The 21,973-nt window shown below is 41.1% G+C and overlaps 1 protein-coding gene across 1 annotated transcript in view; it reads right to left on the bottom strand.

Annotated features, from left to right (window-relative positions):
- slc40a1 (solute carrier family 40 member 1) overlaps window positions 1-19,594 on the bottom strand; it is a 38,004-nt gene extending 18,410 nt beyond the window's left edge. Inside the window, exons 1-3 of the mRNA XM_033023783.1 lie at window positions 18,994-19,594; window positions 18,767-18,834; window positions 4,996-5,155 (exon numbers count right to left, since the gene is read on the bottom strand). Coding sequence (XP_032879674.1) covers window positions 4,996-5,155; window positions 18,767-18,834; window positions 18,994-19,036 — 271 coding nt within the window. The 5' untranslated portion in view covers window positions 19,037-19,594. The remainder of the gene's footprint in view (window positions 1-4,995; window positions 5,156-18,766; window positions 18,835-18,993) is intronic.
- Window positions 19,595-21,973: the final 2,379 nt, after the last annotated feature.

Below are 21,973 nucleotides of genomic sequence, written 5' to 3'. Positions count from 1 at the left end.
ATGTTTCGTTCAAAAGACATATCTATCAGTGCAGTATTTTATGTGAATTGTCCACACAGTCGGTTACCTACGAACGCTACCCTAATATATAATATATCACCTAAACCTGTCTATATTTTCAAAGTTAGTCATTTTATTTAGGAAAGGTTTGCATTCATTTTGTCTCTCGCATGCTCCAGGCCACAAGAACACACAATGAATTACTGTATAAATGTAATAACTATTGTGGACATTCACAGATGGACATTTTATTCATTCAAAGGTTATGGACACTACTACCAATATTACTAAGATTTATTGTCTGGCCTTTACTGTCCTAAAAGAGGCTGCTAAGAGTCAACCACATCAGTGAGTCTGGACACAAAATGCTGGAGTAACTCAACAGGTCAAGCAGCATCTCTGGAGAACACGGATGGGTGACTTTTCACGTCAAGACCCTTCTTCAGGCTCGACCCGAAACATCACCTATCCATATTCTCCAGAGATGCTGCCTGAGTTACTCCAACATTTTGTGTCCTTTTGTGCATTAACCAGCATCTGCAATTCTTTGCTTCTGTACTCAGTGATTCTGGAGTTACCTATTGGGCAGATTGTGTGAGGACAGTAGATTTTCTTCCCTGAACAACATTAGTGAACCTGGTGAGTTTTTACATCAGTCATGTGGTTCCATAACTATCATTATTAAAACTAATATTTATTTTTGGTTCCAGAGTTATTTAATTACTTGGACAGAAATTGGTAGGATTGGAATTTATGTATTTGAGGCAGTGATCCAGACCTCTTCATTCTGCAATACATACATTTGCTAATCTTTCAGAAATCTTGATTTTATAAAAATAAATATAGAATATAAATAAATATTATAAATTTAAATAGAATATAAATGTAAGAAGTGACAGTAAATATTATGAAATGTTGGCTAGTAAATGTTAGGAATTGCTGGTTGAACCCCTGCTGTAGTATTTTAAGTAATACTGGGCACCGTACTTCATGTAGATATTGAGGCCCTAGAGAGGTTACAGAAGAGATTTATAGAATGATGCCAGAGATGTCGTACTTCAGCCTAGAGAAGTTGGGATTATCGGAGCAGTGAACATCAAGGAGTAGTAAGATAAAGATATTTAAAACAGTGAACTTTTTTTTCCAGATGTCACAGATTTAAAATGATTCACAGTGAAATTCAGGAGACACAAAGTTAAAAATGTGACACAGCAGAAGGTTATGATCGGGAATGCTTTGCATGAATAGATGATGGAAGCAGACACAAACGTGGCTTTCATAAGTGAAATTGGATTATTACTTGTTGGAAAAAATTGCAGAATAAAAGGAAAAAGGCTAGAGAATTACATTAATTATACAATGACAATGAATAGACATAATGGGTCTACGCCATGTTCTGTACATGCCTTTATTTAATTAAAATATGCATGTGGTACAGATATGGATATATTTGCAAATAACATTTATAAGGATTATCAGGTGAACTATTTTGGTGGTAGCAGTTACGGAACAAATGTTGAAAAGCCAACTTATGAACTCTTTGCTCACCTTACTACAAACTGGTATGTTTATTTTATATCCATCTGAAAAGGTAAAGCTGGTCTCATTTTAATGTCACATTCATGAGTGAAACAACGCTGCAATACTGTGCTGGGGTCACACCAGAATGTGTGCCTAAAATATAATGTATACGCTTGTGCCCAATTCTGGTTGCCACACTTTAGAAATTATGTGAGGGTCCTGAAAAGGATTGTGAAAAATCATTTTTGGAAGGTATCTGCTGAGGGAGGATAAACAATGTGATTCTCCAGTTATACACGGTGTGATTCCCCATGGAAGGACGAAGGTTGAGAGAAGACCTGTGGAGGTTTTCAGGATCATGATAGGTTTAGAGAGGGTAAACAGAGAAGAGCTGTGGCCAAAGAATGACAGGAAGAAACTTAAGGTGATGAACAAAGTGCACAGGAACGAAGTGAGGTGATATGTTCTTGCTTTTAAACACACACATACTACTTATATTGAACTCACTGCTAGCTGTGTTGGTGGGAACAATAAGTACATGGTCAGGAGGTAGATGGTCAGGCACATGAAAGACAATGATTTGCAGGGTGAAGGGGGAAGAGCAGAAAATTGAACTGATGGCATTCACACCAATGACTAGCCACCTTCTGTGTCATAATGATTTAATTGTTCTATAAAGAGCGGAAATTAAACCCACAACTTTTCACTCTTAGAAGTAAGATCATTGCTATTAGGTTGCATTGTGCTTGTTTAGCGGAATTCATGTTTATTCAGTAGGAAAAGTCCAGTTAAACATGAATCCAGGCATCTAGAATCAGATTTCTCAGTGTAAGGTTCCGTCAAACTTTTCATCATCTTCCAACCCCACAACTACTCTTCGTCCCACTTCCTCCAGTGCAGCAATTTCTTTAATGCCACAGCACAGCAAACGCAATGTGGACTTGAAAGAAAAAATTGGGAAATTTCTCAAACTGCCTTTAACTCGTTCATCCAAATCAAACAGAACATAAATGTCAGCGAGCCTTTGAAATGTACCAAATCCTTACAGAATATTGAGGAATATGCTAATCATCTGTAAATGAAAATATTATTTTATTCATTCAAAAGCTGTAATCTTCACAACTGAGCCAACATTTAATTGCCTATCCTTAAAGGCCCTAGAGAGGTGGTGGTGAGCTGCTGTATTGAGCTGATGCAGTCCTTGAGTGCTGGAGTACACCTGCCCAGGTGGGCGATCCAGGATCTTAACCCAGTGACGGTGAAAGAATTTTAGGACAATGAGTGATATCCTGACATACTGCGCACACAAATGAACGTAAATTAGTTCACCTATTAACAAAGGCGGACTGGAGAAATTTCATTTTAAGGTGAATGGTCACAATCCTTTTCCCAGGCTATAGAGGAGTCTAAAACTAGAGGTTACAGATTTAAAGTGAGAGGGGGAAAATTTAAAGGGGAAACCTTCCTGAGAGGATTCTTTTTCACACAGGGAGTGGAACGAGTTGCCAGGTGAAATGATAGAGGCGGGTACAATTACAATATTTTAAATAATTTAGACCTGAGACACAGAGATGGAAGGTTTAGGACATGGTCCAAATGCATGCAAACTGGATGTGTGAGGTTGGCAATATGGTTGGCATAGACGAGTTGTCCAAGGGCCAGTTTCATGCTGCATAATTCTATGGGTCTAAAACTATCTCTGAATAGATAGAGTTGTATTGATGTGAAGGGCATGATGAAGTGATAATGAAAGAGTATAGAAATTGATTGACTGATGTAGAAAGACAAAATGAGAGAAGAAAATAACGTTAAATTGAAGACACACAAGAGCAATTTGAGACAGAGGCAAAATAATTCATCTTGAGAACTTCAGGCGGTAACAGGTTTGAATCACAAATCCATTACTGGACGGATGAAAAGACTTTGTCAATCGACACCTGAGAACATATAGCAATGATGGAGCAATGATAAAACTGCTCTTCCTTTAGGTATATCAAATACCCATGCTTTCTCTACCGGTTACTCCAGGTTAACTATATTGTACTGGACAAATATAACATTCATCTTATTTTTATTTCATAAGATTATAAGTGATAGGAGCAGAAGTAAGCCATTTAACCCATCAAATCTACTCTGCCATTCAATCAAGGCTGACCCATCTCTCCCTCCTAACCCCATTCTCCTGCCTTCTCCCCATAACTTCTGACACCCATACTTCATGCTTTAAACAAATATAAGCAAGCAAAGAGTTGTTATAAATTAGGATAGTAAAATTGTTTCTGTTGAATTTGTATTTCCTTGTTAGTTAAATTTCAAATTTTAATTTTAAAATTGCTTAGTTGTGAACACTGACAGATTAGAGAAGATATTATACATGCTATTATTGAGCATACTGAATAATCTTTATGCATAAACAAGTATTTTGTATTAATAGTTTTGTCAAAAAAATAAATAATACAATTATTATATTAGCGCTTAAGAATGGACATTGATAGTTAACTGGGTCATTATGATGAGATAATTATTCATCACAGATTAACCTGGTGTGTAGTTGAGAGGCGACACACATCAAACTCTGTTAGAAAAAATTGGGAAAAATGCCTGCTTCCGGTCTTTAACAAATGCAAAAATCTTTACCGCCCCCACCACAGCTCCTCCTCAGGAACTGGAGCAAAAGCAACTTAAGTGTCCAGGTACAAAGCTCACCAAAAACCAGTACACAGGTCCAACAAAATGGTGAGCCTTATCTGAATGGGATTGGGCAAATGTTTCCTCGGTTTCAGGGAGCATGGTCAGATCCCAGTGGAGGACTTGTTTTGGACACGGGATGTCTGGAAGACTTACTATGGTAACACCTGGGTTTGCCAAAAGTATTAAAGTACAACAGGTTTTAAAAACCTGTCTTCAAATTGGATGATTGAGGTCTGATCTAATTAAGTTTTTATAATGATAATGACTGCTTCTAACAATAGGAATATTCAATAGAACTGGGGATAGATTGTCTGAAAGAAGCCATTGGCATAATCTTGGATTTTAGCCATTTGGGAATGAACTGGGAGGCTTTTTCCCCATCACAGAATGTATTGTGTGAGATCTGGAACTCACCCAAACCCCAAACCCCAAGCCCAACCCAAAAACCGTGGGTGGTGATTCAAATGAAACGTTTAAGGCTAAAATACGTAGATTTTGCTTGGGGAGGGGTATGAATGGAAAGAGACAATGCTGTTAATTGGTGTTGAAGCACTACTCAGCCATGTTATAGTAGAGTAGGTGAGCTGTTTCAATGAACTGTCTGTCCCACTCCTGTTTTCATGTCTCTGCAAGAGAATACTAGACTATTGTACAGTTATCTTCATTGCTGTAATCCTTGCACAACTTTGCAATAAATGGAGAATTGCTGCTGCTCTGTTGTTCAAAGCTATCCATTTAAAAGGTTTGTATACAAGAGTAAAACTGTGATGCGCTGGTTCAGACCTTTCAGCCTGGAGGTTTTGTCCACCCAATCTCCAATGATGGCTCCCAGCAACAGGACAGACCCGGCCACGACCAGTCCATAGACGGCTGTCAGAAGCAGATTGTTGCCGTAAAGATCCACCAGGAAGACTGACACTGCAAAGTGCCACATTCTATCCCCCTGTAACAAAGCACAGATTCCATTCAGCACATCTCATAAATTAAAGTGCAATTTCGAGCAAATTAAACATTTGATTACAAGTGTCCAGTTAAAGGGCATTTAAAATTTGTTTGGGAATTAATTTCTCTACCAGTGACAGTAGAATGAAGATGATCCACATGCAAGCAACTTGTTCAGCCCACATAGTCAGACAGCTGCATCATTACTGGCCACACGTCGTTGGAGTAAGTGATGCCAGGTCATTTGCCAGTACAATGGAAGGGTTCTTGTTTAGTTTAGAGATACAGCGTGGAAACAGCTCCTTCGGCCCACCGAGTTCACACCGACCAGCGATCCCCGCACATTAACACTATCCTACACACACTAGGGACAGTTTACACATACACCAAGCCAATTAACCTACATACCTGTACGTCTTTGGTTTGGGAGGAAACCGAAGATCTCGGAGAAAACCCACGTGGTCAGAGGGAGAACGTATAAACTCCGTACAGACAGCACCCATAGTGCATTGGGTCTCTGGCGCACCAAGCGCTGTTAGGCAGCAACTCTACCACTGCACCACCGTCCCGCCCTGTTCTAGTCTTCCATAACTTTTCTCCGAAAGGTCCTTGTTCTAATTGACATGTATAAACTAAGTCCCTATAACACCTTCTCATGTCTATTAATGCCAAGTAAATATCCATCAAGAGATTATTTGAAAACTACCAAATAATGAAAGGCCTAGAGAATGTTTCCAGTTGTGGGAGAGTCTAGGACCAGAGGGAACAACCTCAGAATAAATGGGATGTACCTTTGGAATGGGCATGAGGAAGAATTTATTTAGACAGTAGGTTGTGAATCTGAGGAATTCATTGCCACAGACTCTTGTGTTTCAAGGTCAGTTTATTGTCACATGTACCAGTTAAGGTATACAGTCTACTAACAGATTTTCAGCATTTTTCTTATCTCCTCGTACTTTGGGGCAACTTGGTTCTGAAACTGCAAGAAGGTTTGGCATCTGTCACACTGGCCTGGATCCAACTCAGACACAAATTCCTGTGGTGCACCATCCAACCTTGAATGGTCATTTGATCTTCGTGCAAACTTGGTTTCGCTAATCTCCTAAACCTCCCACTTCTGAAACCTTGACTTCCTGAGAACACAAACTATCTCACTTTGCTTGAAACTGCATTCTTTCTGAATAGTGTCACAGCAATTTTTTTAATTCAACCACTCTTCTTCAGCTAAGTTTGCTGGTTCATCGAAGCAAAACATAAAGTGCCGGAGTAGCTCAGTGGGTCCGGCCACATCTCTAGAGAACATGGGTTGGGACCCTCCTTCAGACTGATTGTAATTGGAGGATGAAAGCTAGAGGACGGGTTCCTCTCAGATCCCAATCCCTCCTGTTGAATCCCCCTCCCGACCCCACACTGACCCTTCTATCCTGTGCCTGCCAGGGTGAGGCCACACGCAAGCCGGAGAAACATCAGCTTATATTCTGTTACGTAGCTTACAACCCAATGGTACGAACGTTGAATTCTCCAATTTAGATACACTATTTGCGCCCGACCCCAACCTCTTTTACCTCCTCTTTTCCCTGTGCCCCACCTGGATGTCCACCCATTTTTCACTATCCCTTTCCCCCTTCCCGCTGTCCCTCCCACTAACATTCCTTCCTCTGACGTCACATTTCACACCTCTTCTACCCTCATCTCATACATTTTGTCTTTTCATTTCTGACTTTCGCCCAATCATCTGCCAGTCACATCCTCCCACCCCATCACTTGGATCCACGTCATTTGCTGGGCTTTGCCTCACCCCCATCTCTCTTACAGCTTTCTCCCCTCTAGGACAATCAGCTGGCCCAAAATGTCGCCTGTCCATGTTCTCCAGAGATGCTGCCTGATCCGCTGAGTTACTCCAGCACTCTGTATCTTTTTTTAGTACAGTTGTACAAAATTCAGTTCTGCCCATCTTTGCATCCTTGACGCCACCATAGTCATTGTTTTCTTGATTTTGGATACAATATCACCAATAGAGGTTCATGATATGTTACTGAGTTGGAGGGTCTGCTGAGGAAAACTCATGAAATTTCTTGGTACCAAACACTATTCCAAGTGCATCCTTCTTGGAAAGCACAATTGCACCTGCTCCTTGTACAAAGTACAAGAGGTGAAGCAATGTGTTTCTCTTACCACCATTTATCACCACTTGATCTATTAGCTACCTCAAAGCTTGGCACATCACATGCCAAATCCAGCTCAATTGTAGCATTGTAGTGAACAAAGCAAGGTTGGATAGATTGGATGTGGAGAGGATGTTTCCACTAGTGGGAGAGTCTATGACTAGAGGTCTAGCCTCAGAATTCAAGGATATTCTTTTAGAGACGAGGAGAAATGTATTTTGTCAGAGGGTGGTGAATCTGTGGAATTCTTTACCACATAGGACTGTGGAGGCGAAGTCAGTGGATATTTTTAAGGCAGAGATAGATAGATTCTTGATTAGTACGGGTGTCAGAAGTTATGGAGAAGGTAGGAGAATGGGGCTCGGAGGGAGAGATAGATCAGCCATGGTTGAATGGCGGAGTAGACTTGATGGGCCGAATGCCCTAATACTACTCCTATCACTTTTGACCATATGACCTGATAAGTTTCACGTTCAACTTTTCTTGCATCCACTTTATGGCTGCTTGCTTCACATTTTCACTTCCTTTTTCAAAAGGTGATGTAAGCCTGTGAGCACAGTCACAAGATCTGGAAGGAGCTTCATAGTTCTGCACATTTTCAGACTTTAGATTTGCTACGTATTCAGGCTTTGGTGCAGTAGTGATAGCTTCAATGATTGTAGTGTATCCTTCAAACCGAGGAACACTATTTCTCATTGCAGAAATGCAATAATTTAATTTGCTTTAATTTCGCATTGAGGTAACTATTCTCTTCTTTCTACTTGTTTCTTTCTCTCTCTTCTTTCTCCAAGTTCGCAGACAATACCACCGCAGTGGACCAGATATCAAATAACAACGAGACGGAGCACAGGAAAGAGATTGCGAACTTCGTAATCTGGTGCCAAAAAAACAACCCCCAATGTCAGCAAGACTCGTGATTGACTTCAGGAAGTGAAGCAGTACACACATCCCGGAATATATTGATGGTGCTGAAGTAGAGATGGCCAAATGCTTCAAGTTCTTAGTACTAAATATAACAACCAATTTGTCCTAGACCAGCCACATGGAAGCAATGGCTAAGAAATCACACCAATGCCTCTGCTTCCTTAGAAGGCTTCGGTAGTTTAGCACCACCAACTTCTCACCACAACCCTCACCAACTTCTACTGAAGCACTGTAGAAAATTTTTATCAAGATGCAGCACAGTATGGTTTGGCTACAGCTCCGTTCAAGATTGTTAACAATTACAGACTTGTGGGCGTAGCCCAGATCATCACACGTAGCCCATGGACTCCATCTACACCACGCTGCCTTGGAAAGGGCACCAGCATAATCAAGAACCAGTCTCATCCTGGTCACTTCGTCATCTCCCCTCTCCTATCTGACAAGAGGAACAGAAGTTTGAAAATGCATACCTCCAGATTCAGGGACAGTTTCTTCCCAGCTGTTCTCAGGTAACTGAACTGTTCTCTCACCAACTAGAGTGCGGTCCTGATCTACTCTCTACCTCATTGGAGACCTCTAAACTATCTTTAATCGGACTTTACCTTACACAACATAACATACCCTTTATCCCGCAACTTACCCTGTGGATGCCTTAATTGTTATCATAGATTGTTTTGATTACTCCAGGAGTGATCTGGTCCTTGCAAGATTTTATCCATTGTGGCCTGGAAGATCTTAGGTGGAAACTTGACTCGATAGGGTAACCTCATGTATGAATAATGACACCCGTGCATTAATGATTGGATTCTCATGATAATCTGGTTGACATTTGGCTGTGTGTAGGTGTGGGCAAAGTCCAATTTAATAAATACTTTTGAATATAGAACAGCACAGGGCCGGATGCCAAGGCCAACTCTTATCTCCTGTATATAATCTATATCCTTCCATTCCCTGCATATCCATATACCCTTCCAAAAGTCTCTTAAATACCACTATTGTATCTGCCTTCGCCATCACTCCTGCTCCCCAGACACCCACAAAAACCCACCCCTGTGTAAAAACCCTGCCCCGCACATTTCCTTTAAACTTTGCTCTGCTCACATTAAAGCTCTGCCCTCTAGTATTTGATATTTCCATCTCGGCAGGAAAGGTTGCAACCAGGAAACAAAAAACAAGCTTAGTTTCAATAACAGGAGAAATAATTAAATCTTTGGTGAAGTAGAAAATATAATTAAAAGATAGTAATGAACCAGAAACATGTCTGAAGAAGCGTCCCGACCCAATATGTCCCGTCCATTCCCTCCGCAGATGCATCCTGAGCCGCTGAGTTTCTCCAACACTTTGTGTTTTTGCTCAAGATTCCAGCATCTGCAATTCCTTGTATTTCCCACGTGACTTTTCTAAAGGGAAAATATGACCTGAACAACCTCATTTATACCAAGAGATGTAGGGATCAGAGAGGGACCCCGGAGCTCTGCAGAGAGTAGTGCGTTCGGCCGAACGCACTATGGGAACTTCACTTGCCCCCCTGCAGGAACTATACATCAGGAGGTGCAACTCCAGAGCCAACAATATCATGAGAGACCCCCTCCACCCATGCAACGGACTGTTCCAGCTGCTACGGTCAGGCAAACGCCTCCGTTGCCATGCGGTGAGAATGGAGAGGTTGAGAAGGAGTTTCTTCCCAGAGGCCATTCGGACTGTAAACGCCTATCTCACCAGGGACTAACTCTACTGAACGTTTTTCCTTCCATTATTTATTATGTAAAAGAATATGTGTGTTATGATTGTGTTTATAGTTTGTTTGGTTGTTTGGTTGTTTGTCTTTTGCACAAAAGTCCGCGAGCATTGCCACTTTCATTTCACTGCACATCTCGTATGTGTATGTGACAAATAAACTTGACTTGACTTGACTTGACTTCAGTGAACGATCAACATTCTCATTAGGTAACAGGGTAAAAAGATGCAAGAAGGTGAATGTGGTTGAAATTGTTGGTCTCCCGCTAAAACGAGTGGTCGGTAAGGGAATGCTGCTGAGCACCACTTTCCAAGCTGTAGGAATATGTGCCAATGGACACATTGAAACATGGTACAGCCAATGTAACGTTTTTTTTAAACAAAAATAATTCATTCAATTATTTACAATAATATGTGCAGTATGAAATAAATCAAAACAAACCCCACCATCATGACACAAGTCCTACAAATATTCTTCAATACTAAATATACTATTATACAACTCTATCACTATCCTTATTAAGGATGCCCAGCGGTCCCGAAACATCCCCCAGGGCACCCGTTGTCAGCGCGTAGTCCCGGCACAGATGTAACTCTGGAAAAGGGACAGGCAGCCGGCTCAGGCAGAGCCCTCTTCCACCTGGCGCAGTTACCTGCGGATGGCCAGCTTGGCCAGGCCTAGGAGCAACCCAACCAGGACATCTTCAGACCTACCCTCTCCCCTACGCACAAGGTGTAATGTAAAGTCTTTGTGGGGATGGACTAGAGTCTAAGGTCCTTCTGCCACTGCACATGAGGAGCCCTGTGCATCATCACACAAGGCCAACACTCTAAATGTATAGAGAGCCATGGCCCCATTTCTGTATTTCTCATATACATTATTTCATGAATAATGTTTACTTTTGAAATGGAACGAATAGATGGCTGAATCAAGATCTGCAAAGGAACAAAATACCTAAACACCAGTTGTCACCGTGTGCTGAGGTACTGTCTGCCACTGGTATTGTGAACGATAGACCTCTTGGCTGTGTAGTGTTCCGTTCATTTGGACATTGCCACACTATCTGTCCTTTATGGAAAACCACCTCACTAAAACTCCTATCTATTTTTCTCCAAGCATGCCAGATGATCCTGTGATCATCCATCTCCAGTTCCAGGTCAGAATTTAACAACAGTGAGTTTATACTAAACTTGAATCCTAATTTGTTAGATTGCCCATAATGTAGGAACAAAAGAATACAGAGCAGTAGTACACCTGCAATCCCTCCATCCTTCCCTGCCTTTCAACGTTTGCAGCTGACAGTAAACCATGAATCCATTTTCTGATCTAATCCTTGTAATCTCTGATTCTCCTAATGTTCAATGCACTGGTGCTCTCAGAAAATATTATGAACTAGGAAATATTTATTGGCTGAGGCTTTGATTCCTGGGGTAGAGAATTCCAAAGATCTATAATTCGTATCTTGAAGATATCTCTCTATACCTTTGTTGTAAATTATAATCGCTTATCCATGGAGATCTTTACATCATTACCCAAGAAGTAACGAGTATATGCGCCTTCATTTCAACAATTTGCAGAAAGCAGAAGCAACCTCTTAGCACCTAACTTGTCAATCCCCCTAAATTAGATAATCTCCCACACTTCTAAACTCCAATAAGTATATAGCTATCTTACACATTCTTTCCTCAAAGGACAACCATCCCAGGAATCAAACTAATCAATCTACACTGCATTCTCCCAAAGCAAGTTTGTCCTTCTCGATATTCAGAGCTCAGTACTCTGAAAGAGTTCCTTGCAACCCCTGCAAAACTTCAATGTGCTGGAGGAACTCAAAGAAGGAAATGGACAGATGATGTTTTGGGTCAGGACCCTCCTTCAGACTGATGGAGCAGGACGAAGAAAGCTGGAAAAGAGAAGTGGGAATGGGGCAAAGCTTGGGAAGTGATAGGTGGATACAGGTAAGATGGGGGTCTTAGCAAAATTAGCAACTTTTCGTGTCTTAGCAAAATGTCCTTGCCTTTGTATACTGACCTCCTTGCAATAAAGATTAATATACCATTGTCTTTCTAATCAGTTATCTGCACATTTACTTTGTGTACATTATGAACTCACACATTATGAGTCCCTTGAACATCAACTTTTACTAGAGCTTATAATTTAATAAGCATTTTGCTTTTTTATTTTAACTAGCAAAGCAGAAAAAAATCACATTCCCCACCATTATGTTTCACCTATTTTCTTGTAGTCCACTCAATGACAACTCTTTATATCCTAATAGTCCATTTTTCCATCAAAGCATAAAATCATCAGAGAAATTGAATGAGGTCCCTGCATTTACAAATAAATTATTATAATGGAGGACCCTTTGATACCCCATCAGTGACAGTTTGCCAACCTTACATAGATCTATTTAATTCTACTCTTTGTTTTCTGACCATTAACTAATCTTCTGTCAAATCTTAAATTACCTTGACTTACTTTTTTGTCGTCAAACACTTAGACCAATGTAACGTCATAACATTTTGTCCTGTATCTTATCAAAAGCTATTTGATTACCCTTGAGAAAACCATGCTGGCCCTGAATAGTCACATGATGTTGCTTTTTTTAAGTGCACCACATACAGTTGAGGTCACCATAATATAACATAAATAAACAGTGGAGAGAGTGCATAAAATAATTACGAACTTGATGCAAGCTACACCTATGAAAAAGTAAACTTTTTGAGGTTCTATTCTTTTGAAGAGAGAAGATATTAGGGGTGAGTTAATGATTGCCCATAACATTAGCAGGATAGCAGTGGAACAGAGGTGAGGACTGTAGGAAGGATGAGCAACCTGACCAGGGCACAATGGTTCAGGGGGCCATCCGAGAGTGAACAAGAGCAAGAGTAGATAGAGCTCTTAGGGCTAGCGGAATCAAGGGGTATGGGGATAAGGCAGGATCGGGGTACTGATTGTGGATGATCAGCCATGATCACATTGAATGGCGGCGCTGACTCGAAGGGTCGAATGGCCTACTCCTGCACCTATTGTCTATGTATCTATGTAACAATAGATAAAGAGAATATGTTTCTATTTGCGTAAAAGTACTGAACTAAATGCGATCAATTCCAACAGAGAACTCGAGGAACCTATTTACAAGTTACTAAAAGTCCTGTTTCCATGCTGTATCTCTCACCTGGATTATATAGGAAAGAGGTCCCAGAGGACTGGAGAATAGCTAATGTTGTTTCTTTATTTAAGAGAGCATTGAATCCAGCGAATTGTAGGCTGCTGAACTTTACGTCAGTGATAGAGCAATTGTGGGAGACGATTCTTATGATAGGATATAGTCATATCTGGAAAAGCATAGTCTTACTAGGATGGTGGGGTGGGAGATTGCAACCTTCACGTGGTCCGCCCTGTTTCGACAAATGCAATCAACCCGGTGTGCACAGTCAAATAAGATCAAATAGAACAAGTTGTCCTACAACTTTAGGCTGTGCACGCCATACGCAAGAAGAAGAAGACTAGGATGGTCAGTATGGCTTTGTGTTGGGAGAATGGGTCTTATAAGCTTGATTGGGTTTTTTGAGGAAGTGATGAGGGTAATGTAATGGATATTATATAATTGGACTTCAGTAAAGCCTAGGTACCTCATGGTAGGCTGATCTGGAAGATTAAGCAAGTGAGATCCACAATGATTTGATAGATTTGATTCAAATTTTGCCTGGCCAACAAAGGCTGGGGAAATTATGTTATTCTGCATGGAGGCCTGTGACCATCGGAGTTCCATGGGTAATAGTGGTGTTCTTTTGTGACATGTTTAAATGTGTCAGATGAAAATGTAGCTGGGTTAATTAGTAAATCTGCAAACAACACACAAGTTGGCAGAGTTGTTGGTCCTGGTAGAATAGGCTCATATTGCTGATAGACAAGATTACATGAGTGTAAAAAATCGAAAAGAAAAATATAGTACTCTTGGATCTCAAATGCTCTGTATCATATCTTAAATTAATTTAAAGCAGAATAAAAGAATACCACCAAACATCTGCAATTACAAAACTTTCTGGGTGAAAGGTCGATTAGTTGTAAAACAGACTTGCTTGCCCAGATAATTGCTTTCAGCAAATGCCCACTGTATAATTTTTGGGGGGAGAAAAGATGGGATGCATGAACTTTTTCAACAGAATCAAAAGCTTTTTTTTCTTGCATTGTAATGGTAATTGTATTCTGTATAATGAACCTATGGCACAGGAAAGCCATTTATTTTCCAGCAACACTGAACCATCTCCTAGTAAACTGTATAGATATTCTTTGGCTGGATAGTATGCAACAAAACATTTTCACTGTACCTCGATATACGTGACCCAAATAAACTAAACTAAAGTAAAGTTTATTCAAACTAAACTGAAGAGGCTAAATCTCCTGGTAACTAAAGAATGCAAAACAGAAAGAAGACCTGACATTCAGCAAAATTAATAATTGCAAAGCAGAATCAACATGTAAAAAAGGAAAAATACAAGGGGACACACAAGCAATATGAAATGCAGGTTTTCATTAAGAAATTATATCACATAAGAGAAAACAAACTGGAAAAAGTTAAGATAAGGTGAAAGGGAAACTGTTGCGAGAATGTTTTATGTGACATATTACTTTCTATGCCTTTAAAGTTTGATTGTGGCATCTTTTTTCCTTTGGTAGATTTAGCAAAACGTACAAGAACTTGAATTTACATGGAGTTTTTCTTGTCTTCAGGATTTCCCAAAATTCTTCACAGTCAATAAATTACCTTTGAAATATGCTCTCAGTTCTTCTATACAGCAACCAATTTATGCACAGCAAGGTTCAACAAATAGCAATAAAATAAATAGCCATTGATCTTACTTTGAATATGTTGGTTGAATGAGGAATGTTAATAATAATAATAATAATGGATGGGATTTATATAGCGCCTTTCTAATACTCAAGGCGCTTTACATCGCATTATTCATTCACTCCTCAGTCACACTCGGTGGTGGTAAGCTACTTCTGTAGCCACAGCTGCCCTGGGGCAGACTGACGGAAGCGTGGCTGCCAATCTGCGCCTACGGCCCCTCCGACCACCACCAATCACTCACACACATTCACACACATTCACACACAGGCAAAGGTGGGTGAAGTGTCTTGCTCAAGGACACAACGGCAGTATGCACTCCAAGCGGGATTCGAACCGGCTACCTTCCGGTTGCCAGCCAAACACTTAGCCCATTGTGCCATCTGTCATCCCGCGCCATCTGTCGTCCCAGAGAGAACTTACTGCACAGTTTTGAATTGTGTTATGTGTTTTCTACATTCAACTAAGAACCAAGCAAAGCTTCACTTTCACGTTTCACCCAAAAAAACCCGATGGAATCAATAAACAAAAAATCCACAGAGATCTCAATGAAGTGTCATCCGAGATTAATCTTGGTGACAACTTCCAACATCTGGAGTGTGCTTGGAGTCATAGAGTGATACAGTGTGGAAACAGGCCCTTTGGCCCAACTTGCCCACACCGGCCAACAATGTCCCAGCTACACTAGTCCCACTTTCCTGCGCTTGGTCCATATTCCTCCAAACCTGTGCTTAAACGATTGGATAGTCCCAGCCTCAACTACCTCCTCTGGTAGCTTGTTCCATTCACCCGCCATCCTTTGTGTGAAAATGTCACCCCTCGGATTCCTATTACATTTTTTCCCCCTCACCTTGAACCTATGTCCTCTGGTCCTCGATTCCCCTACTCTGGGCAAGAGACTCTGTGCATCTACCTGATTTCATGATTTTTTACACCTCTATAAGATTCTCCCTCATCCTCCTGCACTCCATGGAATAGAGACCTAGCTTACTCAACCTCTCGCTATAGCTCACACCCTCTAGTCCTGGCAACATCCTCGTAAATCGTTTCTGAACCCTTTCAAGCTTGACAATATCTTTCCTATAACATGGTGCCCAGAATAGAACGCAATATTCTAGATGCGGTCTCACAAAAGTCTTATACAACATGATGTCCCAAATTCTATACTCAATACTCTGACTGATGAACACCAAAGCACCAAAAGTATTTTTAAACACCTTATCTACCTGCAACTCGACCTTCAAGGAACCATGCACCTGTACTCCTAGATCCCTCTGCTCTACAACACTACCCAAAGGCCTACAATTTACTGTGTAGGTCCTGCCCTTGTTCGACGTCCCAAAATGCTACACATCACACTTATCTGTATTAAATTCCATCAACCTTCAAGTTATAACTTTGATTCAGAGACCTAATTGTAAACCTAATTGATATTCAAACTAATGTATTTTAATTTATTAAGTAAAAAGTTAAGAATAAGATAACAAAAAAAAACATTTTTTCATTTTACTATTCCAGTGTATTTAAAATGAAGCAATTGATTGAAATTCCTAATTATTTGCAGTCACATTCCCAGGAAATTAGGATGAATAAATTACCTTCTCAAATCAAAATAAAAATTCCATTTCAGTGAGAGGTATGGCCTTTCCTCACACAAAATCTTTCCTGATTAATCCAAACATCCCATCTCAAACTTGTGGTTCCATGAACTGGGAAACACTGCATTTGCATTTCAAATGTTTAAAATGTCATTTACATTCTTCAGGGATGTGCAAGAACATCAGATTCGGTCAACTAAACATCATCAAGTCTACATTCTGCTCTTGGGAACACAGAATATATTTGGTCTGAAGATAGACACAAAATGCTGGAGTAACTCAGAGCGACAGGCAGCATCTCTGGAGAGAAGGAATGGGTGACGCTTTTGGTTGAGACCCTTCTTCAGACTGGATTTTCCAAGAATAATTTAGTAAGTCCCAATATTCTGCTGTTTCTCCAAGGGTTGGAAATTAATTTCAAGTTATCCAACCCCCTTCCAAAAACCATGGTCTTGTCCAGAAAATCACAACCACATTTTTTCATCTGTCTCATCCCTGCATTCAAGCTTATATTCCCAGATGGATGAGGAATTTATCCTTGTTATTTTCTTAATGTTTCCACTAGATCACATTAATTGTTTGTAAAGACCACCTGATCAATATCTGAAATTTGAAATAAATAAGTTCTATGTTATGGAAAGTCATGGATATATATTTTCCTCTGAAGGATTAAACTGTGATTTTGCAGATTCCTCCAAAATTAGGCATTACTTTAGGTGTTCAGTGCCCAGTGCTGACCTGCTCACTCACTCGCTCATTCTGTTCTGGAAGAGAGTCAGCTGAGACCATCACAGAGGGAGATGGGTCATTGACTGTCAGAGCAGGGGGGGGGGGGGGTGATAGTGAGTGTGATAGATCATCTGCAAAGCTTTTTATGCCCTGTTTGCCTGCCAGGTCCTGGGCTGAGAGTCAGGTTCCTTGCCTTCCTCCATACCAGGTGTGAGAGGGAACAAAGCAGCCTCAATGCCCTGCTCCAGGCTATTACTGCCATCCCTTCTCGCTCCCCAGTGCTCACCGAAGGTAGATGGCTATGAATGAGGAGCGACAGCAACAGATTCTCAACAAGGACTGTAATGCCCCTGTCCCACTTAGGAAACCTAAACGGAAACCTCAGGAGACTATGCGCCCCACCCAAGGTGTCCGTGCGGTTCCCGGAGGTTTTTGTCAGTCTCCCTACCTGCTTCCATTACCTGCAACCTCGAGCAACCACCTGCAACCTCCGGGAACTGCACGGAAACCTTATGTGGGGCGCAAAGTCTCCAGAGGTTTCTGTTCAGGTTTCCTAAGTGGGACAGGGGCATAAGACTACACAATTATGGGCCTGATGTGCTACAATGCTGAGAATTATATTCTGCACTTTGTATCTTCCCTTTTGCTCTACCTTTGTACTTGAGTTTGACTTAATTGTATTTAAGTATAGTATTGTCTGATCTGTTCGGACAGCATGCAAATCAAAGCCTTTCACTGCACACATAACAATAATAAATCAAAGGCATTATAAGCAAGCTAAATAAGTTTGAGCAAAGTATGAAAATATCTTTTACTATTGCAAATATCTACTGACTTTTGAAACGATTGATAAAGCATCAACATCAGTGTCCACAATATTGCCCATCTTATCCATAACTCAGCTGCAATTTTTCGAAGTTCATCCTGCAGTTTCAAGACCAACCTTATTCAAGAGGGCCAGCAAAATACCAGACTGTTTTCAAAAGAAACGTAATTACCATTTTACACCAACAGTAAGGCTGAGGAGACTTCACACCAATCCATGACTGAGGTATGGCAGATTCGCAACATGGACTGTAAGACCACACAATTATGGAGCTGAAGATAGACACAAAAAGCTAGAGTAAATCAGCAGGACAGGCAGCATCTCTGGAGAAAAGGAATGGGTGACGTTTCGGGTTGAGACCCTTCTTCAGACAGACCTGAAATGTCACCCATCCTTCTCTCCAGAGATGCTGCCTGTCACGCTGAGTTACTCCAGCTTTTTGTATCTATCCTCTCTTTAAACCAGCATCTGCGGTTCCTTCCTACACAATTATGGAGCTGATGTGTTACTATGCTGAAAACTATATTCTGCACTGTATCTGCCCCTTTGCTCTACCTTTGTAGAGTTTGACTTTATTTTATGTATGTATAGTATTATCTGATCTGTTTGAATAGAAACACAATTGCACAAAGAAACACAATTACCATTTAATACCAACGGCCAGGCTGAGGAGAGTATTCCATGACTGAGGTTTGGCAGATGAATCCTTACCCTCACTAATCTGTGAAAGGAGGCAAGAGACGCAAACAAGACCCTGGGCTTTGCAGCCCAACTTACCCATGTAGACAGTCCGTGACACAGGTAAATGAGAAACCGAGCGGTCTTGAAGTAACCCAGGAAAGAAGCTGTTATTCAAGGAGAAACAAAAAGGAAATATTACTTTCAAATGACATCAATTAAAAATAGCTTAATCAGTCCCTAACCAATACTGAAGCTTATTGACTGAATGTATTAAATAGTCTCAAGTGCAAAAGAGTCCAAGTGATGGGTTGTCACCAACTTACCACAACACCCCTTCTTACTCGCCCGTATTTCCGACTTCTCCATGTTTAAATGTAGACTTTGTTTTCCCCACACACCAGACAGTTTGTATTCAGTTCGATTCTAGCTCTTCTGACCCTAAAACTCTATTCTTTCATTAAAAAAAAGATTTGTTTAAAAAAAAAAAAAAAAAAAAGCCCCTCCAAAGCAAAACTGTTTCTGGAAAAAAAAAATAAAGCGCCGCCGGATGTTTTGCTATTTGGGCTTCCAGACTTAGCTAGCACTGTAGCTGAAGTCTGAAAAGAGTTGTAGCTAAACTAAAACAACGGCTCTGCACGCCGCCACTTTCATCGGAGCAGCTGCGCGGTCCGGCAACCGAATCCCAAAAGATCACATCATTTGGGAGCTTTGAAACCTGTGATCAAAGTTGTTTCCTGAAGAGAGAGTCCGGCCCCGTGACGTGAATGTGTCGCTCCGTCAATAGCCGGAGCCGCGCCAACCCCACACTGCAGCCGCGGCGCTCGACACTGCAAATGTTCACACAAGCCCGGCCCAGCGAAGCCCTCCTCCCGCTTCCTTGCACTCCGCCCAGACCTGCTCCCGCAGCTTCTCCTCTCAGTAAAAACAACACAGAGGAACAGATCGGGTAGATGCCCTTGCCCAGAGTAGGAGAGTCGAGGACCGCTGAAACGCTCTCTCTCCAGACATGCTGCTGCCCGCCTGTACCGCGGAGTTACTCCAGCATTTTGTGTCTATCTTTGGTTTAAAGCAGCCGCAGCAGTTCTGATGACCAGAGGAAATAAGCTTAAGGTTGAGGGGAAGAGATCTAGTAGGAATCTGAGGGGGTAACTTTTTCCACACAACCGGTGGTGGGTGTATGGAACAAGCTGCCAGAGAAGGTATTTGAGGGAGGGACTATCCCAACATTTAGGTAACAGGTGCATGGATAGGACAGGTTTTGAGGGATATGGTTGAAATGCAGGCAGGTGGGACCAGTGTAGCTGGGACATGTTGGCTTGTGTGGGCAATTTGGGACAAAGGGCCTGTTTCCACACTGTCACTATGACTCTATAACCTGCTTCGTTATGATCATAATGGGCTGCACTAAGGATTTATGTTGCACTAATATTGGGGATGTGTATTGATTTTTTGTGTATTAGAATTAATTTTGTCTGTTCTTCGTTTTTTGGATAAGCACTTGGATATGGAGGGATATGGGTTATGTGCAGGTAGATAAGTGATAGTCGTAATCGGCGAGACCAAGTGTAGACTTGGTGACCATTTCTCTGAACACTTGCACTTGGTCTGCCAAGGCCCATAGGATCTCCCAGTTGCTAACAGTTATAACTCCACTTCCCATTTCCACACTGACCTTTCTGTCCTGGGCCTCCTCCATTGCCAGAATGAGACCACATGCAAACTGGAGGAACAGCACCTCATATTCCACTTGGGCAGCTGACAACCCAACAGTATGAACTTTGAATACTGCAATTTTAGGTGATCTCTGACTGAGCCTCCATACACTATCCCCCTGTTCCTGTTCCTGTGCTGTTCTATGATATATTATCTATGTGTATTATGTTTACTGTTGGTGCAAGCAAGAATTTCATTGTTCCCTTGTCAATACAAATGACAATTAAGCACTCTTGACTCTTTATTCAGAAATGTCTATACATGTGTGAAATAGGCAGAACATTGGTGAACGAGAAGGGAATATCATATCCCGGCCTAAACGGTCACGTATCCATGTTCTTCACAGATACTTCCTGACCTGAAGTTACTCCAGTAGTTTGTGTCTTTTTTTATAAACCAGCATCTGCAATTTCTTGTTCCTCCTTTTACTTTATCATATAGTCTATGATAGCTATAGGCCGAGAACGGCCACTGCATTTGATACAGCAGTGATGACATTTCATGAGCAATAAGCTATTTGAAAGGTGCATTGTGAGAGCAAATGTGTGGAAATCAGGTGAAAGGTTAATTCCACAAATACAGAGCACTCTGTGCCTTGGGTAATTAGGTCTCCACCACCCAGCCCGGACAATGCTAAAGCCAAGAAGGACCAGGAAGATAGATTCATGGCAATAACATTGCTTCCAGATTCATGGGAATAACATCGCTTCCATGTTCTCCACGTTCAGTGTCCATAGTTTCATCAGAGTTGCTTTTCAGTGAGGTAACTGATAAGGCAGTAAAAACTATGGTGGATCGATTTACGGTGAAAAATCAGGGTTAAAGAGGATCTTGGGGTAAGTATTTTTTTACACAGAGAATGGTTGATATTCCAAATGCACTAGTGTCCGTTGCAATTAATTTGGTTAAGAAGCATTCAGAAATCAATTTAAACAGGCAAAGCATAGAAAGAGGCAATCCTAATGTGGGTAAATTGGATCAGTGTAGATGAGTAAAAAAGGGAACCCAGTAATTTCAAAGGGGAGCACGGGAAACAGTACCATGGGCAGCAAGGGCATGGTGGACTGAGGGGCCTTTTTCTGTGCTTTACAACTCTATGACCCTACCTTAAGGAAAGATTTAACTAAATATCCTTTACCGAAGGTGAACAACATTCAATGACAGTGGTGGTTGAAACAATGGTGTACAAAAAGTTATTTCACATAGTGCATCTAGTTGTTAATAATCATTCATAATCAATAGACAGCAAGACTCTGACAATCCAGCACAGTCCAGACTTTGCTGAGGCCAGACTAGCAGATTGTCCAGACTGTTTAAGGTTAGGTTTATTATTGTCACCTGTACCATGGTACAGTGAAAAGCTTTTGTATGAAATCAGATAATACTATATATGAATACATTCAAGCCACACACATACAAAAGGCAGAGCAAAAAGAAAAATGCCAGAGAGCAGAATATAGTTTCTAAGCAGTGTACCGTAACAGTTCCAGAGAAAACGTCAAATATCCGCAGTGAGGTCGGTTAGAAAATCTGGACTTATACTAGTTTACGGAAGGATCATACAGAAGTGTGATAACAGAAGCTGTTCCT

The sequence above is a fragment of the Amblyraja radiata genome, chromosome 7, assembly GCF_010909765.2.
Source record: "Amblyraja radiata isolate CabotCenter1 chromosome 7, sAmbRad1.1.pri, whole genome shotgun sequence".
Taxonomy (NCBI): domain Eukaryota; kingdom Metazoa; phylum Chordata; class Chondrichthyes; order Rajiformes; family Rajidae; genus Amblyraja; species Amblyraja radiata.
The sequence above is the reverse complement of the archived record's forward strand: the minus strand, read 5'-3'. Positions and strand labels throughout refer to the sequence as shown.